Source organism: Cannabis sativa, chromosome 2 (genome assembly GCF_029168945.1).
Source record: "Cannabis sativa cultivar Pink pepper isolate KNU-18-1 chromosome 2, ASM2916894v1, whole genome shotgun sequence".
Lineage (NCBI taxonomy): Eukaryota > Viridiplantae > Streptophyta > Magnoliopsida > Rosales > Cannabaceae > Cannabis > Cannabis sativa.
The window spans coordinates 27,157,330-27,172,830 of record NC_083602.1 but is presented as its reverse complement, the minus strand read 5'-3'; the positions used below and the strand labels follow the sequence as shown (position 1 = coordinate 27,172,830).

At 37.6% G+C, this 15,501-nt stretch overlaps 1 protein-coding gene and 1 non-coding gene across 2 annotated transcripts; one reads left to right on the top strand and one right to left on the bottom strand.

Moving 5' to 3' along the window:
* Positions 1 to 13,060: 13,060 nt before the first annotated feature.
* On the bottom strand, positions 13,061 to 14,455 carry LOC133034234 (uncharacterized). Its single transcript, XM_061109283.1, has one exon. The coding sequence runs from the start codon at positions 14,453 to 14,455 to the stop codon at positions 13,061 to 13,063; it is 1,395 nt and encodes a 464-aa protein (XP_060965266.1).
* Positions 14,456 to 15,082: 627 nt separating this feature from the next.
* Positions 15,083 to 15,189, top strand: LOC115715496 (small nucleolar RNA R71). Its single transcript, XR_004011365.2, has one exon. It is a non-coding gene; the product is annotated as a small nucleolar RNA R71 (small nucleolar RNA).
* Positions 15,190 to 15,501: the final 312 nt, after the last annotated feature.

Below are 15,501 nucleotides of genomic sequence, written 5' to 3'. Positions count from 1 at the left end.
CAGTGGTCGAGTCACTACCTCCCCTACTAAAACCTGAGTCCCACGAGACTCTCGGGTGCACTCCACTGAGCCCTCAGCTTGCATTACCTTACCTACCATATCAGTATAGGTTGTGTTGTCCTCGGTAGTGATCATTAAATCATGTCTTATCTTGAGTTCAACCGATGTAGCTACTTCTCTTTCTTGCTAAAATTAGTTGGCACAATTCCCGAGGAAAATCTTGCTTATTTAATTAAGAACATAACGTAACATACATATAAAATTCTGGGATCCCGTTTACAAAAAAAAAAATATTTACAAAAGTTTAATTATACATGTACAAAAGTCTCGCCTAGCGACTATACAGCAAAACCCCTGATGTCCCAAAGATCGTATGTTCCAGGCCTAACCGTCCTGACATGTACAACCTCCATCTGCTCGCTCTCACGGCTGCTCAGCCTTAGCCTTGCCCTTACCTACACATGGAAATAGCAACTGTGAGTCAAAAGACTCAGTAAGAAAAGCATAACATAAAACATAATAATATCTCGGGTTAGAATCAGCACCCATACACAAAACCATAACCCTATCCCCGTGTCCCACACGGTACTGAGTCTTGAACGTTCATACGAAAATACTATCTACCATAATGTCAGCCTATACTCAATATGCCAGTCATACTCTAGCTATATTGATGTGACAGCATCGATCAATATTTTAGCCAATATACATTTATCAGTAATTAGTACAACTCTATGTATACTATTACTGCTATCAATGTATTCTAACAGGCATAGACAACATGTATGATAAACATGTAAATACATATGCATGCCATTATACTAATCTTACCTTGTTTTAAAATTCAAGTGTGCTGGCCAACCTGAGTAGAATAACCCCTCGGCAAATTACAGGCCCCTAAATCACTTTGATCATAACATGGATAATTGACACGCTAAATCACAACCGGGGTCTTAAGTTTTTAACCAAAAACTGTAAGTTGACATGGCAATACCCTAAACTAACAGAGAATTAACCAACCAAAGCTCTAAAACTAACATGAATTGACAACACAAAATTTTCGGGGAACCCAGCACAAAATTTGGTTAACCGGTTTTACAAGGCCTGTAAAACCAGTTAAGCGATTTACACCAAAAAACTCCAAAAATTCCAAAACCTAACCAAATCGATTCCAATCCTTACCAAACCTTCCAGACCTTCATATTATGCCCCAATAGACATATTCCAAGCAATAAAACAACTACACAAGCTTAGAATAATAATCATCATTAAAGAGCCAAGCTTGACTTATAAAACTAAAAGCTTGCTCAAACAACACTACATCAACTCAAACCAGCCAAAAACAACATCTCTAAACATAATTAAACTTTAGAAAACAATATCAAACTCCAACAACAACCACAGAACTGTAAACTAACAATTGATGCAAAATTTCTTACTTAAAGTTCAAGAAAACTAAAGAAGATGATGTTAAGACCTTACCTTGAGCTTGAGATCACTAAACTCTTACTGTAAATTGCTTGAATTTATGAAGAAAACTCTAAACCCTTGTTGCTCTAGGGATTGGGAGAGAGAGAGAGAGAGAGAGTTCTTTTTGCTTTAATTTTTCAAAAAATGAGATATAATTTTTGTTTTATCTAAGTAATTAAGAAATAAAAAATGAGATTATTCTTTCCACTAATGTCCACTAAAGGACAAAAATACTCTAAAGTAAAATGTCCATTTTACCCTTGCCCACACTAAAAATCATGATAATTACATGGGGGTATTTTTGTCAATTTTAAAATCTTGACTATTCCCGACATTCCCAATGTCTAACTATATTGCCCCGCTATACTAAGAAAATACTATGATGTGATTCTAATAGTCAAACACCGCGTTTCAATATTGTCGGACATAGAACATGCAAAATTATAAAATTCCGTATATGACGTATAAAATGCATTCTGAATTCAAATAAATCTCTGTAAACTCATACTTCATAACTAATATGTAAGTTTCATAATTAAACCCTAATTATGTTCTAATTTCAAAATTAAAGTTAAACGGTATTTGAAGAGGGAGAGAGAGGATTTAGAAAAAAAAAAGGAAAGGAGGCTCTCAAAACTCTAGTTATCTAACAGAATGAAAACTAGGTTAAAGGCATTAGTTGTTGGATGAGAATGAGAGCAGCTATTCCTTTTATATTATTTCACCTAAGGTTAGGGTTTAAGTTATATACAATAAAAAATGATAAAATAATAGCAAAAATAAGCATATAGTGGTTGACCATATAGATGGCCCCACTTTCTATAATTTTGCCATTTTTTTCAACCATTTATCTTTTTTTTTTTCACTAATGGCATATTTTTTTATTTTAATCCTATAAATGTCAAAACTATTTATGTAATAATTATAATTAATTATCAAATAAAATTTTTATTTAACTTATTTATTAATTAGACTTTACAAAGTCTTTTAATTAACAAATAAACCCTAAAACCTCTTTTCTTCACAATTAAGTCATTGCTTAGTGAAAATTCATAAATAAGACATAGTTTAATTTTAGAATTATAATTGATTAATTAAAATCAATTAACTGAGTCTTACAAGCAATATTAACTCAACTAGTGTTGGGACCATGGGCCTATAAAATCAAGCTTCTAATAAGTAGCTCTAGAATTTACCAAATAAATTCTCTAACTTATTAATTCCTCCTTGCATCACTATAGATTCGGAATTGTATTCTTAATTATATAGAATGCTCTTATGTTCCACGATATAGATACCCTATAAATTATCTATTGTTACAATCCAAATAATTAATGATCCTCTATAGATGATCTACATAGGGTAAGGACAATTTTACTGTTCTACCCTTCAATGTATTTTATCCTCGAAACACTTACCTACCTATAAATGATATTTCATTAAACTAATAAATTTATTGAAATGAGTACTCCACCATTTATCTCTATTAAGCCAAGCTCGAAGGAAAGATGCCATGCATTTTTAGAAGATCCACTGGTCGACTTGAACGAACAAAATAAAGAACATAAATAATACAACTGAACTAGAACGTAACCATCTCAGGATTGAGATCATTTGATCTAAAAGATCAACTAGGTGATATTAAATTAGATAGATATTACGGTAAATTTATTATACTTATCCAAGTTCAGTATCGGTCCCATCTGATGCATACTCTATACATCCAATCCAAGCTTACTTTACAAATGCCCTAGAAAGGACATAGCACTTTTCTAAGGTGAAAATAAACTACATTGTAGATTATCATATCTGTCAAATCCTGTGCACTGATAAATCATATGAATTTATTTAATCACATAATCTTGATTACAATCTACTGTGTTGACATCACAATAATCAATAATACCAATGTGATAAGGATTTGGATGAATTTATAAATTAAGGTGCCATTTGGTAACACTTATTTAATCAGTTTTCTGATTTTAAATTGAAAAAGTGAAAATATTTTTCAAAAACATGTTCTATAAAACTGTTTTTACTTTTTAATTTTTTAATTAAGAATGAAATTTTTTTTAATTTTTTTTAATCAATTCTTGGACTTTGATCATGACCCAGACCCAAATCCCCCCACGGCCCTGGCGCTGAACTCGGCCTCTGACTTGAACCCAAATCCGACCCCGGACATAGACCCGACGTAAATAAAATCAAAAAATGAAAATGAAAATGAACTTTACAGAACACACTTTGTTTTCTATTTTTAAAATTGAAAAACAAAAGTGGTTACAGAACGCATTTTTATTTTTCAAAAGCACAATTTTTAAAACAAAATTTTTACTTTCATTTAGTGATTAAAAAATTAAAAAAACAAAAGTGTTACCAAACGACACCTAAACAAATGATCATGAAATAAACATCTGAACCAAATAAAACATTAAACAAGTAATGAAATAAATCTATTTCTTTATTGATAAAGGAATTTTAACGATTACATTAAAATAGAGTTTTATTTAGGGCACAAAATCCAACACCATGACCCAGTGAAGGGTAAGACAGGGACCCTAAGCCTAGGCATTTGCCGCCCAAACTTTAGGGTACCCCTATTTTTGATCAACTCCCAAAAGAAGAACCCATGGCCAGCCAGGTCTTGAACAAGACCTCAATGGCCAGCTAGGGTTTGTTATAGATCAAAGTGTGTATTTTTCAAGAGCTCAAACATGTTTTTTGTGTTCTTCGTGACTCAAAGAGTTAAGAATCATAACGAAGGTCAAAATTAAATTTTTTTGTCAAGAAATCACACATTATATGTCCTAAAATTCTCTTGCAGATCAAAATACCAAAAATATTACAATCTATCGTGGGAATCAAAAAATATTTAAAGTAAAGAAAAGCTACAAACAACCATGGCAAAATCAAATAAATTAGTGAATAACGAGATTATAAAGCTTAACCACTACTAGAAGCTGTTGTTGAAGAAGATGGGAAGCTTGAATCATGAAAATGGTGCAAAATTCCCAAGAGATGGATCATAATGGGCGTCAGCCTATAGAGAGATGGAAGATCTATCAAGAGTTACTTTTTATAGAGAGAGATTGAAATGGGGAAAGGGAAAAGTGATTTCCCTCCCATAAGCTTATATAGGTTCTGTGGGACCCCTTTTCACTCGCCATGCAGCATGTAACTAAAAAACATGCAGAAGAGAAATGCAGTTAACTCATTGCTAAGGAATATGATTAGACAGTCAAGGGAAAATACTTCAAAGGCTAATTATACTGCAATATTTTCCCTGTTAAGGCTACAGCAGACCCAAAGCTAGAAAGTCCCCATTCGCATAAACGTCTACACAGGGACTTGGGAGGAAAATATTATCCCAATTTTTCCCACCTGACATGGGATGTCCATGTGGCCAACATTAATGCCACGTGGGAGTATAGCTTGTTAATAAGATGGCCAATATTGTGAAAATTTATATTGACTTATAATTGCGAAAGTGTACACAATCACAAACAAGTATTACAATGATAAGAAATCCAAGTTCGTCTCCACAGGGACTTTTTACTAAATAGTACAAAATCAACTAAGAGCAATTCCAAGAATTTCAAATAAAAATAAAACAAAGTAACACATTAATTCAATAGAAAAATTCTTAACCTTAATTATAAACTTGAGAAATAATATTTTAAACTAAATAAACTAAAAATAATAAGCTAAAAGTGATTAAAGTGGTGATAATTTTAGATTTAGAAAATAGACTTGGGTGATTAATTTCCACTTGTATGTCCAAGTTGATACAGCAATGACCCAGCAATGACTCAGCAATCCTGACAGAGTTAACAGATTTCAAAAAAACCAGCAAGCCTTTTCCAAAACTTGCAATAAACCATTCATAATCTCAACGATGCATTCCTACATCAGCTTAGATCACAAATAGTCCAATAAAGCGTCAAATCCTTAGTTATGCATGGTAGCAAAATATGCCTATTTCACTACTAATTAATACCTAAAAAAAAAGGTAAAAATCATGCATCAATTAGAGGAGTTCAACTAGGTCTTACTTTCCAAGTAAGATCTAGCTTGCTAAATGTTAAAGATGGCCAAAAATTAACATTCAATCAACATTTCATCAAAACTAATTGAACTAAGACAAGATTACTTAATCATTGCAAAATCAAAATGCTAGTCCATAAAAGGGTTCATAACCACCCAAATCTCAAAGAGTTTAGTTCATAGCTGAAATTAAAAACTCAAAACCAGAATATGAACTGTTCATGGAGTTAAAGAGAAAACTAGAGAGTAGAAAATGATACAAAATGAAGAGGAGAGCAAGAGAATGAGTTTGAAGCTCAAATCCTCTCTTTGTAGGTTGCCTTCTTCTCCTTCTTCTTAGTCTTCTTCTTCTCTTCTTTGTACTCTCTTCTTTTTCTTTCTTTCTCTGTACTTAGATTTTTTTTTTCTGCTTAATACACATACAAACAACAACATAAGTTCGTTTAACACTTACTAACACACACACTTCCATTTATCACAAAGACACGACAAACTAAACACAATTACATAATATAGACATTAATTACTCTATTATTTAGCTTGAAATTCAAGTTTAAAGATATCAAAATAACTCTAAATCTTAAAGTTATCAACACCCCAAACTTAGAATCTTGCTTGTCCTCGAGCAATGGTAACACAAAAAAAAAAAAAAAACAACAACAAATTTTTACACAAAGACTCAACATACAAGACAAATGAGAGATTCCATAGAAATTTAAGCTAGCCTAGCGAACATTGATGCTCTCAGAAAAATGGAATTAAATGGAATGGAAAAGATGTGTTTGCCGTAACTTTATATGCTGCCCCTTTAACTTTTCTCGTTGGATAACATTAATACCTCCCTAAAGTCACCTACTCAACAATTTATACAAGTATATCCCACAAACACTTGAACTTTCCTACAACTACCTTAAACATTTTTTTTATTCATTTAAGATCCATAAGTTGGCTTAGTGCATTCCTCTCCACTAATGTAGTCTAAAATTATCCCCTTGATCAATAGGACTTTACTAGGCTTGTAATGTTAGGCTTGGGTTAGGGTATGTTAAAGGATGTCTTTAAGTTAGCTCAACACCTAACCACTTCACTTGTCAAAAACCAAGCCTCTTCCTTATGATTTTTTTCTCTTGACTCACTTCCCTAATTCATTATACTCACAAGTACTTGGTATTGGAGTAGACCTCTCTTGCTATGTTTATCTATTTTTTTTTAACTAAAATGGGGGGAAACACCCCAAACTTAGTTGCAAGCACATTTTTTTCTTTTCATTGCTGATTTTTTTTTTCATATATATATTATAAAGAAATTTATTACTATATTATACGTATATAATAGATAGCAAGAGAAGGTTAATTGAAAGTGCATACTAATATGCTTTGTGAGCTAATTCTCCCACCCCAAACTTACAACCCAACATTGTCCCCAATGTGGCTAAAAGTATAATCTTGAATTAGCTCGCCACAAGCTACACTCACCGCACTCACCCCAAACTTAATGTGAAATTTGGCTCTTGACAAGTGAGCAATTAAGTTAGGACATGTGTGGAAATGCAACTTAGGATTGGTGTGATATGTATGATTGGGTTGCACAACAAGAATAGGCTAAACGGCTCAAACTTGGGTGACTATAGGGAAGGTTACAAAGGCTCAAACGTCCAAAGATTACCTAAATCATTTCTAAGGGACAAGTCTAACTAGGATTTTGCTTCAAGGAGATGCACTAACCAATTCTAGATGCTAAAAGTATATATGTGAAGCAATCGTATGAAAAATACAAAGCATCGTGGGAAAATAAAAGTATGCACTATTGAGGAGAGACTACGGAGAAACAACCATGATATCCAACGATTTCAACATGCAATTGCAGCATATAAAATTAGGCAGCACATAAATGGAATGAGCAGAAAATATCATCATCGAGCAAAACACTAGGCCACAACAACTCTTAAATCTCTCAATGTCGAACTAACAACCACATAAACGATAGAAAACAAAAGTTCCAAACACAAAAGACATTACACAATTAGCACAATACAAACTAAAAACGACACATAACAGAAAAATATGAAATAGTTTAGGTATGAGGAAACTCCCTCTACTCGGAGTCCTCGTGGGGCTCCTCCGTATTCGAAGCTGATGGTCCAGCCCACGAGTCGAGAACATGCTGAGGGAATGGCGGGAACTTGGCCTCAAATCGTGGCGTCACCCTCTTAAATGCACGCTCCATAACTGCGTCTCGCTTTTGCTCATACTCCCACATCGCATGCAATCGGCCACACATTTGCTACTGCACTTGTTCAAAGTGTGCAAAGCGATATGTGGGAGGCTCCGTGGCTGAGGTCGACGCGGGGGCAGGAGTTGTTTTCGAACCCGTGGTGGACCAAAACTGATAGGCCCCCGGGGATTCAATGCTCCTTCTTAATTCCACATTGGTACACCCGCCTCGCGACAAAGAGCAGTGAAAGTAGCTGGTAGAAATAACTTCCCTTTCCCCCGGTGCGCACAGTCAGCAATTTCTTGGGCTAGGACAGCCCCTACATCAACATCCCAACCCATCTTAATGCAGTATAGCATCCATGCGCGGTCTCTGCTGACAGTAGAATCATGTGAGGTGGGGCATAGGGCGGTTTGCACGAACATGTAAAGACATTTCAAATCGTGCTCCAAGTCAGTGCGCCGAAAGCGAAGATTTCCATAATTATCGAGATCCAATTCAGACTCTGGCTTGGCAATCGTAGGAATCATATCATTCAATGTCTTGTCGCTCACTTGCCCTTTTTGGGAGGAGTAATGGCATTTGACTGATTGTAACCCAAACAAGTTGTTGATTGCTTCAGCGGGGAATTCCACTGGTACTTCACGCACAATCACTTCAGAAGACCATTCTTGGGACAAAAAATTGGCGTAGAATTCTTTAACCACTTCCATGATCGTCTGTCCTCTCTGCTTGACAAAAAGTCCCCAATTCCTCTTATGAACCATTTCACTAATACATACAGGTAACTCGTCAATGTCTTCTATATCTGCCACTAATCCTCTCTCCATATAAAATTCATGATTGTCCACCTTATCGTAATACTTTGTCTCAGCTACCTTACAATGAAATTTAGGGATTTCATGAAGTGATTTCTTTTTTTTTTTTTTCTGTTGGCAACGCTCTTGACCTTCGGCATTTTCTCTTCTTTTTCACTTGCACACTACCCCAACACAACAAATTTCTTCTCTGCTTTGTGTTCTTAACCGCTGCCCCTCAACACAATAATAAGTCTACAATACCCTTCAATGTCCACAATCCAATTTTGTTCAAAAATCACCACTCTTTTCGAACCACACCAACTAAAATTCAAAGCACTCACACAAAATTCTTTCACCCTCGACAGCCACAACAAAAGCTCCCTGCTTCTTTTCAATTGAACCTACTCAAACAACAACAACAAAGCTTCTACAATAATCTATTCACAACTACTCTTCCCAAAGCACCAATCTTTTTTAGCCCACTAATCTTCAAATATTTCACAAAATTCAAATTCAAATCAAATAGTCACAACAGTGCAGCCCATTGTTTAGAATAACACCAAAATTCCAATATCACACCCAAAATTTTCAAAGTCACACTACCAAATTCAGATTATCAAAATGTACCCAATTTAATTCATCCCCACACTAAGTACACTACTCAGCAGCCATATGGTTATGTATTTAAGAAAAATGAGAATTTTACCCAATCACTTTTGATAGTGCTCTTTGTGGCAAATTTAACTTTCTCTGCTCTTCACTTAGCACAAACAGAATGCAATGGTGGTGCGCGATTGGTTGTTGATTGAGATTGTTCGGGTTGGCGATTACGGGTTAATAACTGGTGGTTGAGGTGCGATTTGGTGAAGGAGGGTTTCTAGGTGAAGTCGTGGGTGGTGCGAGTTAAAAGTCGACTGTTGGAAGGTGAAGGATGGTGACTTCGGGTGGGTTGCTGCTGGTGAAATCGTGGGTTACTGAATTGGTGGTCACGGTGGTGAACTGAGTTGAGTCGAATGAAAAAAAATGTCTGGGTTCGGGTTAGTGGTGGCTTGGAGAAGTGATGGGGTGATTGGAGTTGAGTTGGAGAAGCAGTGATGGCTGGGTCCTGTGGCTCGAGTTGGTGGTGGGTCGACTGGGCAGTGGTTCGTGTGGGGGTTATTGGTCGAGCTGGGAATCGTATGGAGGCTAGGGTGGCTGTGTTGGGAAGATGAATGAAAGTGATGTTGAATAGGGTTTAAGATTGGGCTTACACTTAAGTGGGCTCTGATTGGTATAAGGGACCAAGTAGACATATATTTGACCCATGATGTACTTATATTGAGATTAATTTATACAGTCAGCCCAAAAAGGTAAAATACTAAGTACAAGATCAAATGATTGGTCTGAATAAGGATAACTTCCCCAATGATTGCATCATTAACACATTTTTTCACATGTTCCTCTTGATCAGACCAAGTACTTTTTTGTTTTTCAAAACCCCAATCCTTTGATCAGCCCAGTACCAAAACTCCTTTTGCTGCCAAATAACATTGCTAAGCCATTGCTATAGCAACTGGACATAACTTTTCCACCCCAAACTTAATTTCTTTGCTCAATTTGAAATTTATTCACTTCCACAACCTTCTTCACTTGATTTCCTGAGAGAGAAAGGAAACAATTTCTCAATTTCACCATAACATTTATTTACTAATTATATAATATATATATATATATATTCTTTTTTCTTTATATTTTCTTTTGTTTTTTTTTTCTTTTTTCTTTTGGCACCCCCAACTTACCAACATCAAGCATCATCCAAGGAGATAGAAGTCTTTTCTCGATTGTCCATTGACGTTGAATTCTCTTCCGGACTTTTCATCTTTCACCACAATAGCCCCGAAAGGATACACTTCCATCACCGTAAATGGACCCGACCAACGGGACTTAAGCTTCCCCAGAAATAGCTTCAATCTTGAGTTAAACAAGAGCACTTTCTGATTTTTCACAAAAACTCTCTCTTTGATCCTACTATCATGCCACTTCTTCATCTTTTCCTTGTAAAACTTGGCATTTTCATAGGAAAACAAGCGCAACTCATCTAACTCATTTAATTGCAATTTTAAGGCCTTTCCCGCAGCTGAAAGATCAAAATTCAAGTTCTTAAGTGCCCAAAATGCCTTGTGTTCCAACTCCACGGGAAGATGACATGCCTTCCTATAAACTAGGCAATAAGGAGACATGCCTAGGGGAGTTTTAAATGCCGTATGGTAGGCCCAAAGTGAGTCATCAAACCGCTGGGACCAATCTTTTCTGCTAGGATTCACCACTTTTTCAAGAATTCTCTTGATTTCTCTATTGGAAATTTCAGCTTGCCCGTTGGTCTGTGGGTGATAAGCGGTGGCTATTTTGTGCTTCACGCTATACTTGGCTAAAAGGGCAGCCAAGACTTTGTTCACAAAGTGTGTCCGTTCATCACTAATCAACGCTCTCGGTGTCCCGAATCTTGTGAAAACATTCTTATGCAAAAATTTCATCACCACGTTGGCATCATTGGTTGGACTAGCTATTGCTTCCACCCATTTGGAAACATAATCTACTGCCACCAATATGTAAAGATTCCCAAAAGATGGAGGGAATAGCCCCATAAAGTCAATGCCCCAAACATCAAACAATTCAACTTCCAAAATGCAATTTAGTGGCATTTCATTCCTTGCTGAAATATTTCCCACTCGTTGGCAACGATCACATCTTTGAACAAAATCATGGGAATCCTTGAATATTGAAGGCAATAATACTCTGATTGAAAAACTTTGGCAGCCGTTCGTTATCCACCAAAATGGCCACCATATGGGGCTGAATGACAATGCTCCAAGATGCTTCTAACTTCACTTGTTGGCACACATCTCCGCATTATACGATCTGGACACTGTTTGTAGAAGTATGGCTCATCCCAAAAATAAAACTTGCTATCATGAAGGAACTTTTTGAGCTGCTGCTTGGTAAAATCAGGTGGATGGGCACCTCCAACTAAGTAATTGACAATGTCCGCATACCATGGAACGCGTGCTTGCTTACCACTAGCAGTTGCTCATCTGGGAATGAGTCTCGAATTTGTAATTCTCCCTGTGAGTGGCTGCTGTGATTGTTATTTTCCAATCTAGATAGGTGGTCTGCCACTTTCTTTTCTGTCCCTTTTCTGTCTCGGATCTCCAAATCAAACTCTTGTAGCAACAAAACCCAACGAATGAGCCTCGGTTTAGAATCTTTCTTGGCTATCAAATACTTGATTGCCAAGTGGTCAGTATACACAATAACCTTGGTCCCCACAAGATACGATCTGAATTTCTCAAATGCAAAAACCACCGCTAGCAACTCTTTCTCAGTAGTGGTGTAGTTAATTTGGGCATCAACAAGAGTTTTGCTTACGTAATAAATGGAGTGAAAGATCTTGTTCTTCCGCTGCGTGAGAACAGCTCCAATGGCAAAATCACTTGCATCACACATGAATTCAAAGGGAAACGACCAATCGGGTGCTACAATCACGGGGGCCGTAACAAGAGCTGTCTTCAACTTCAAAAATGCTTCATTACATTCAGCGGTAAACTCAAATGGCCTATTTTGTTCCAGCAAGCTACACAAGGGTTTAGAAACCTTAGACAGTTTTTAATGAAACACCTATAAAAACCCGCGTGTCCAAGGAAGCTTCTTATGCCTTTCACCGTTATAGGGGCTGGTAACTTCTCAATAACTTCTAGCTTTGCCTTGTCAACTTCTATCCCCTTGCTAGACACTTTGTGACCCAACACAATACCCTCTTGAACCATGAAGTGGCATTTCTCCCAATTAAGCACCAAGCTGGTTTCTTCACATCTTGCTAACACATTCTCCAAATTCTCCAAACAAACCCCAAATGAGTCCCCGTAGATAGAGAAATCATCCATGAATATCTCCAAAATACTCTCTGCCATATCCGAGAAGATAGCCATCATACACCTTTGGAAAGTAGCGGGAGCATTGCACAATCCAAATGGCATCCTCCTAAAGGCAAAGGTGCCATATGGACAAGTGAAGGTGGTTTTTTCTTGGTCTTTCGGTGCTATAGAAATCTGATTGTAACTCGAATATCCGTCAAGAAAGCAATAAAACTCCTTTCCTGCCAAACGATCCAACATTTGGTCAATAAATGGTAGCGATAAATGATCCTTCCGAGTAGCATTTTTTAGCTTCCGATAGTCCATACACACCGTCCAAACGGTCACGGTTCGAGTAGGAATCAACTCATTATTCTAATTAGCCACCACCGTGACTCCTCCTTTCTTGGGCACACATTGAACAGGACTAACCCATGAGCTATCCAAAATTGGGTACACAATACCATAATCTAGCCACTTCATCACTTCTTTTCGCACCACTTCTATCATGACGGGATTCAATCTTCGCTGATGCTCAACAGAATTACTACAACCAGCTTCTAAAAGTATCTTGTGTGTGCAAATCGTTGGACTAATACCCCTTATGTCCGCCATAGTCTACCCGATTGCTTTCTTATGCTTTTATAACACCCCTAGGAAGGCACCTTCATCTTCAACTTCCAAGTTTGCTGCTATAATAACTGGCAGCATGTCATTCTCCCCCAAATAGGCATACTTCAGATGGCTTGGCAAGGGTTTCAACTCCAACTTCGGTGGCTCTTGGATGGAGGGTTTTGGAGGCTTGAAATTACTTTCCTTCAACTCCAAAGATTCAAAGGGCTTCTTGAATTTAGGGATAGGATGCAATGGCTCCACCCAAGCAACTTCGTTGTCTTCATCTTCACTCAAGTCTTCAAGCTCATCAGAAGAACTTATAAACTTCTCATCCTTCCAAGCTTCCTTGTGAAATCTTTCAGCTACAATAGAGTCAGTTACACTTATGCGGGAGCATTCTTCTATCTCATCTGGAAACCTCATAGCATTGAACACATTAAAGGTGACTTTTTGGTCATTCACCCTCATAGTGAGCTCCCCATTTTGCACATCAATCAGAGTTCTCCTGGTAGCAAGGAATGGTCGACCCAAGATAATAGGCATATCTCTATCAGCTTCATAGTCCAGAATCATGAAATCAGCGAGAAAAATGAACTTGTCAACCTGTACTAGAACATCTTCTATTTTTCCTTCGGGATGGGCCATGGACCTGTCAGCAAGCTGCAATGTAACAGTTGTAGGACGTGCTTCACCAATACCCAACTTCTTAAAGATCGACATAGGCATGAGGTTGATGCTTGTACCCAAATCACATAAGGCTCTTCCAACATCCCGTCCCCCAATAGAACAAGGGATTGTAAAACTACCAGGATCCTTCAACTTCGGTGGAATCTTACTTTTCAACATGGCGCTGCATCCTTCGGTGAGAGCTACAGTTTCAAACTCCCCCAACCTCCTTTTCTTCGTCAAAATATCTTTTAAGAACTTGACATAATTCAGCATTTGCTCCAATGCTTCTACCAAGGGAATATTGATATGGAGCTGCTTCAACACATCTAAAAACTTCTTAAATTGCCCATCTTGTTGTTGTTTTCGAAATCTTTGAGGAAATGGAAGGGGTGGTTTAGGACTAGAACATACTGGTGCAGATTGCTGACTGTCAGGTTGTTGACCCTTTGCTGTATCAATTGGTCTGGTATCAGCAAATTCCTGGGCAGTTTTTTTACTCAACTTTTCGTCGATTTGGATTGAAGTGGGCTCCCCACTACCCGTTATTTCCTCCTCAGAATTTTTCAGATGCTTTCCACTCCTTAGTTGAATGGATTTGCATTGTTCCTTCCCATCCCTCCTTGAATTTTCTGTGTCGCTAAGCAAAGAACCTTCCGGCCTAGCTTTTAATTCATTGGCCAATTTTCCAAGTTGCAACTCAAGGTTTCGAAGAGAGGCAGCATAACTTTGTATCACTGCATCATTTTTGGCCATATAATCCCGCATTAGACTTTCCAAAGAACTCGGTTGGGAACTTTGAGCATGTTGTGAATGTCGCGGTTTTTGTGAAAAACCCAGTGGATATGCTTGTCTTCCTTGGGCTGGTGCGGTGCTTGAGCTTTCTTCTTGGACCCCCCCCCCCCCCAAGACAAATTAGGATGATTCTTCCATGCTTGATTGTAAGAATTTGAGAATGCCCCATTGTTTCTATTAAAATTCTGATTTCCCATGTAACAAACGGACTCCGAATTAGAGGGACACTTCTCAAACACATGCCCTTCTCCACAAAACACACATGAGACATCATCACTTTTAATGGCAGCAGCTGACTCAATATTTTTAGCGTTCATAATGCTCAAATTCTTCAAAACATTCGTCATGGAAGACATTTGAGCTGTCAAAGCTGTTATTGCATCTACCTCAAGGACCCTCGCCACTTTTCTACTTGTTGGAGCTCTCGTGTTGGACCATTGGTAGTTGTTACTTGCAATGGTCTCCAAAATCTCAAATGCTTCATTGTAAGACTTCGACAAAATAGCACCATTGGCCGATGCATCTAGCACCATTCGAGAAGTTGCATTCAAGCCATTATAAAAAGTCTCCATCTAAATACAATGTGGAATGCCATCATGTGGACACTTTCGCAAAAGTTCCTTAAACCTCTCCCACGCATCACTTGTAGACTCATCTTCAAGTTGCTGAAAAGACATGATCTCACTTCTGAATTTTGCATTTCTAGTAGGAGGAAAGTATTTCCTCAGAGCTCAGCAAGATCATTCCAATTGGTAACAGAATCAGGAGGCAAAGCGTTGAGCCATGATCTAGCTCGGTCTCGTAGTGAGAATGGGAATAGCTTCAACCTTAACACCTCTTCACTCACTCCTTGGATCTTGAAAGAATCACTCACCTCCAAGAATGAACGGAGATGGAGGTGAGGATCTTCAGTTGGCATCCCGCTGAATTTCCCCACGGTTTGGAGCATTTGAAACATCACTGGCTTGAGCTCAAACTGCGGTGCTTGTATTTCAGGCCTCACAATG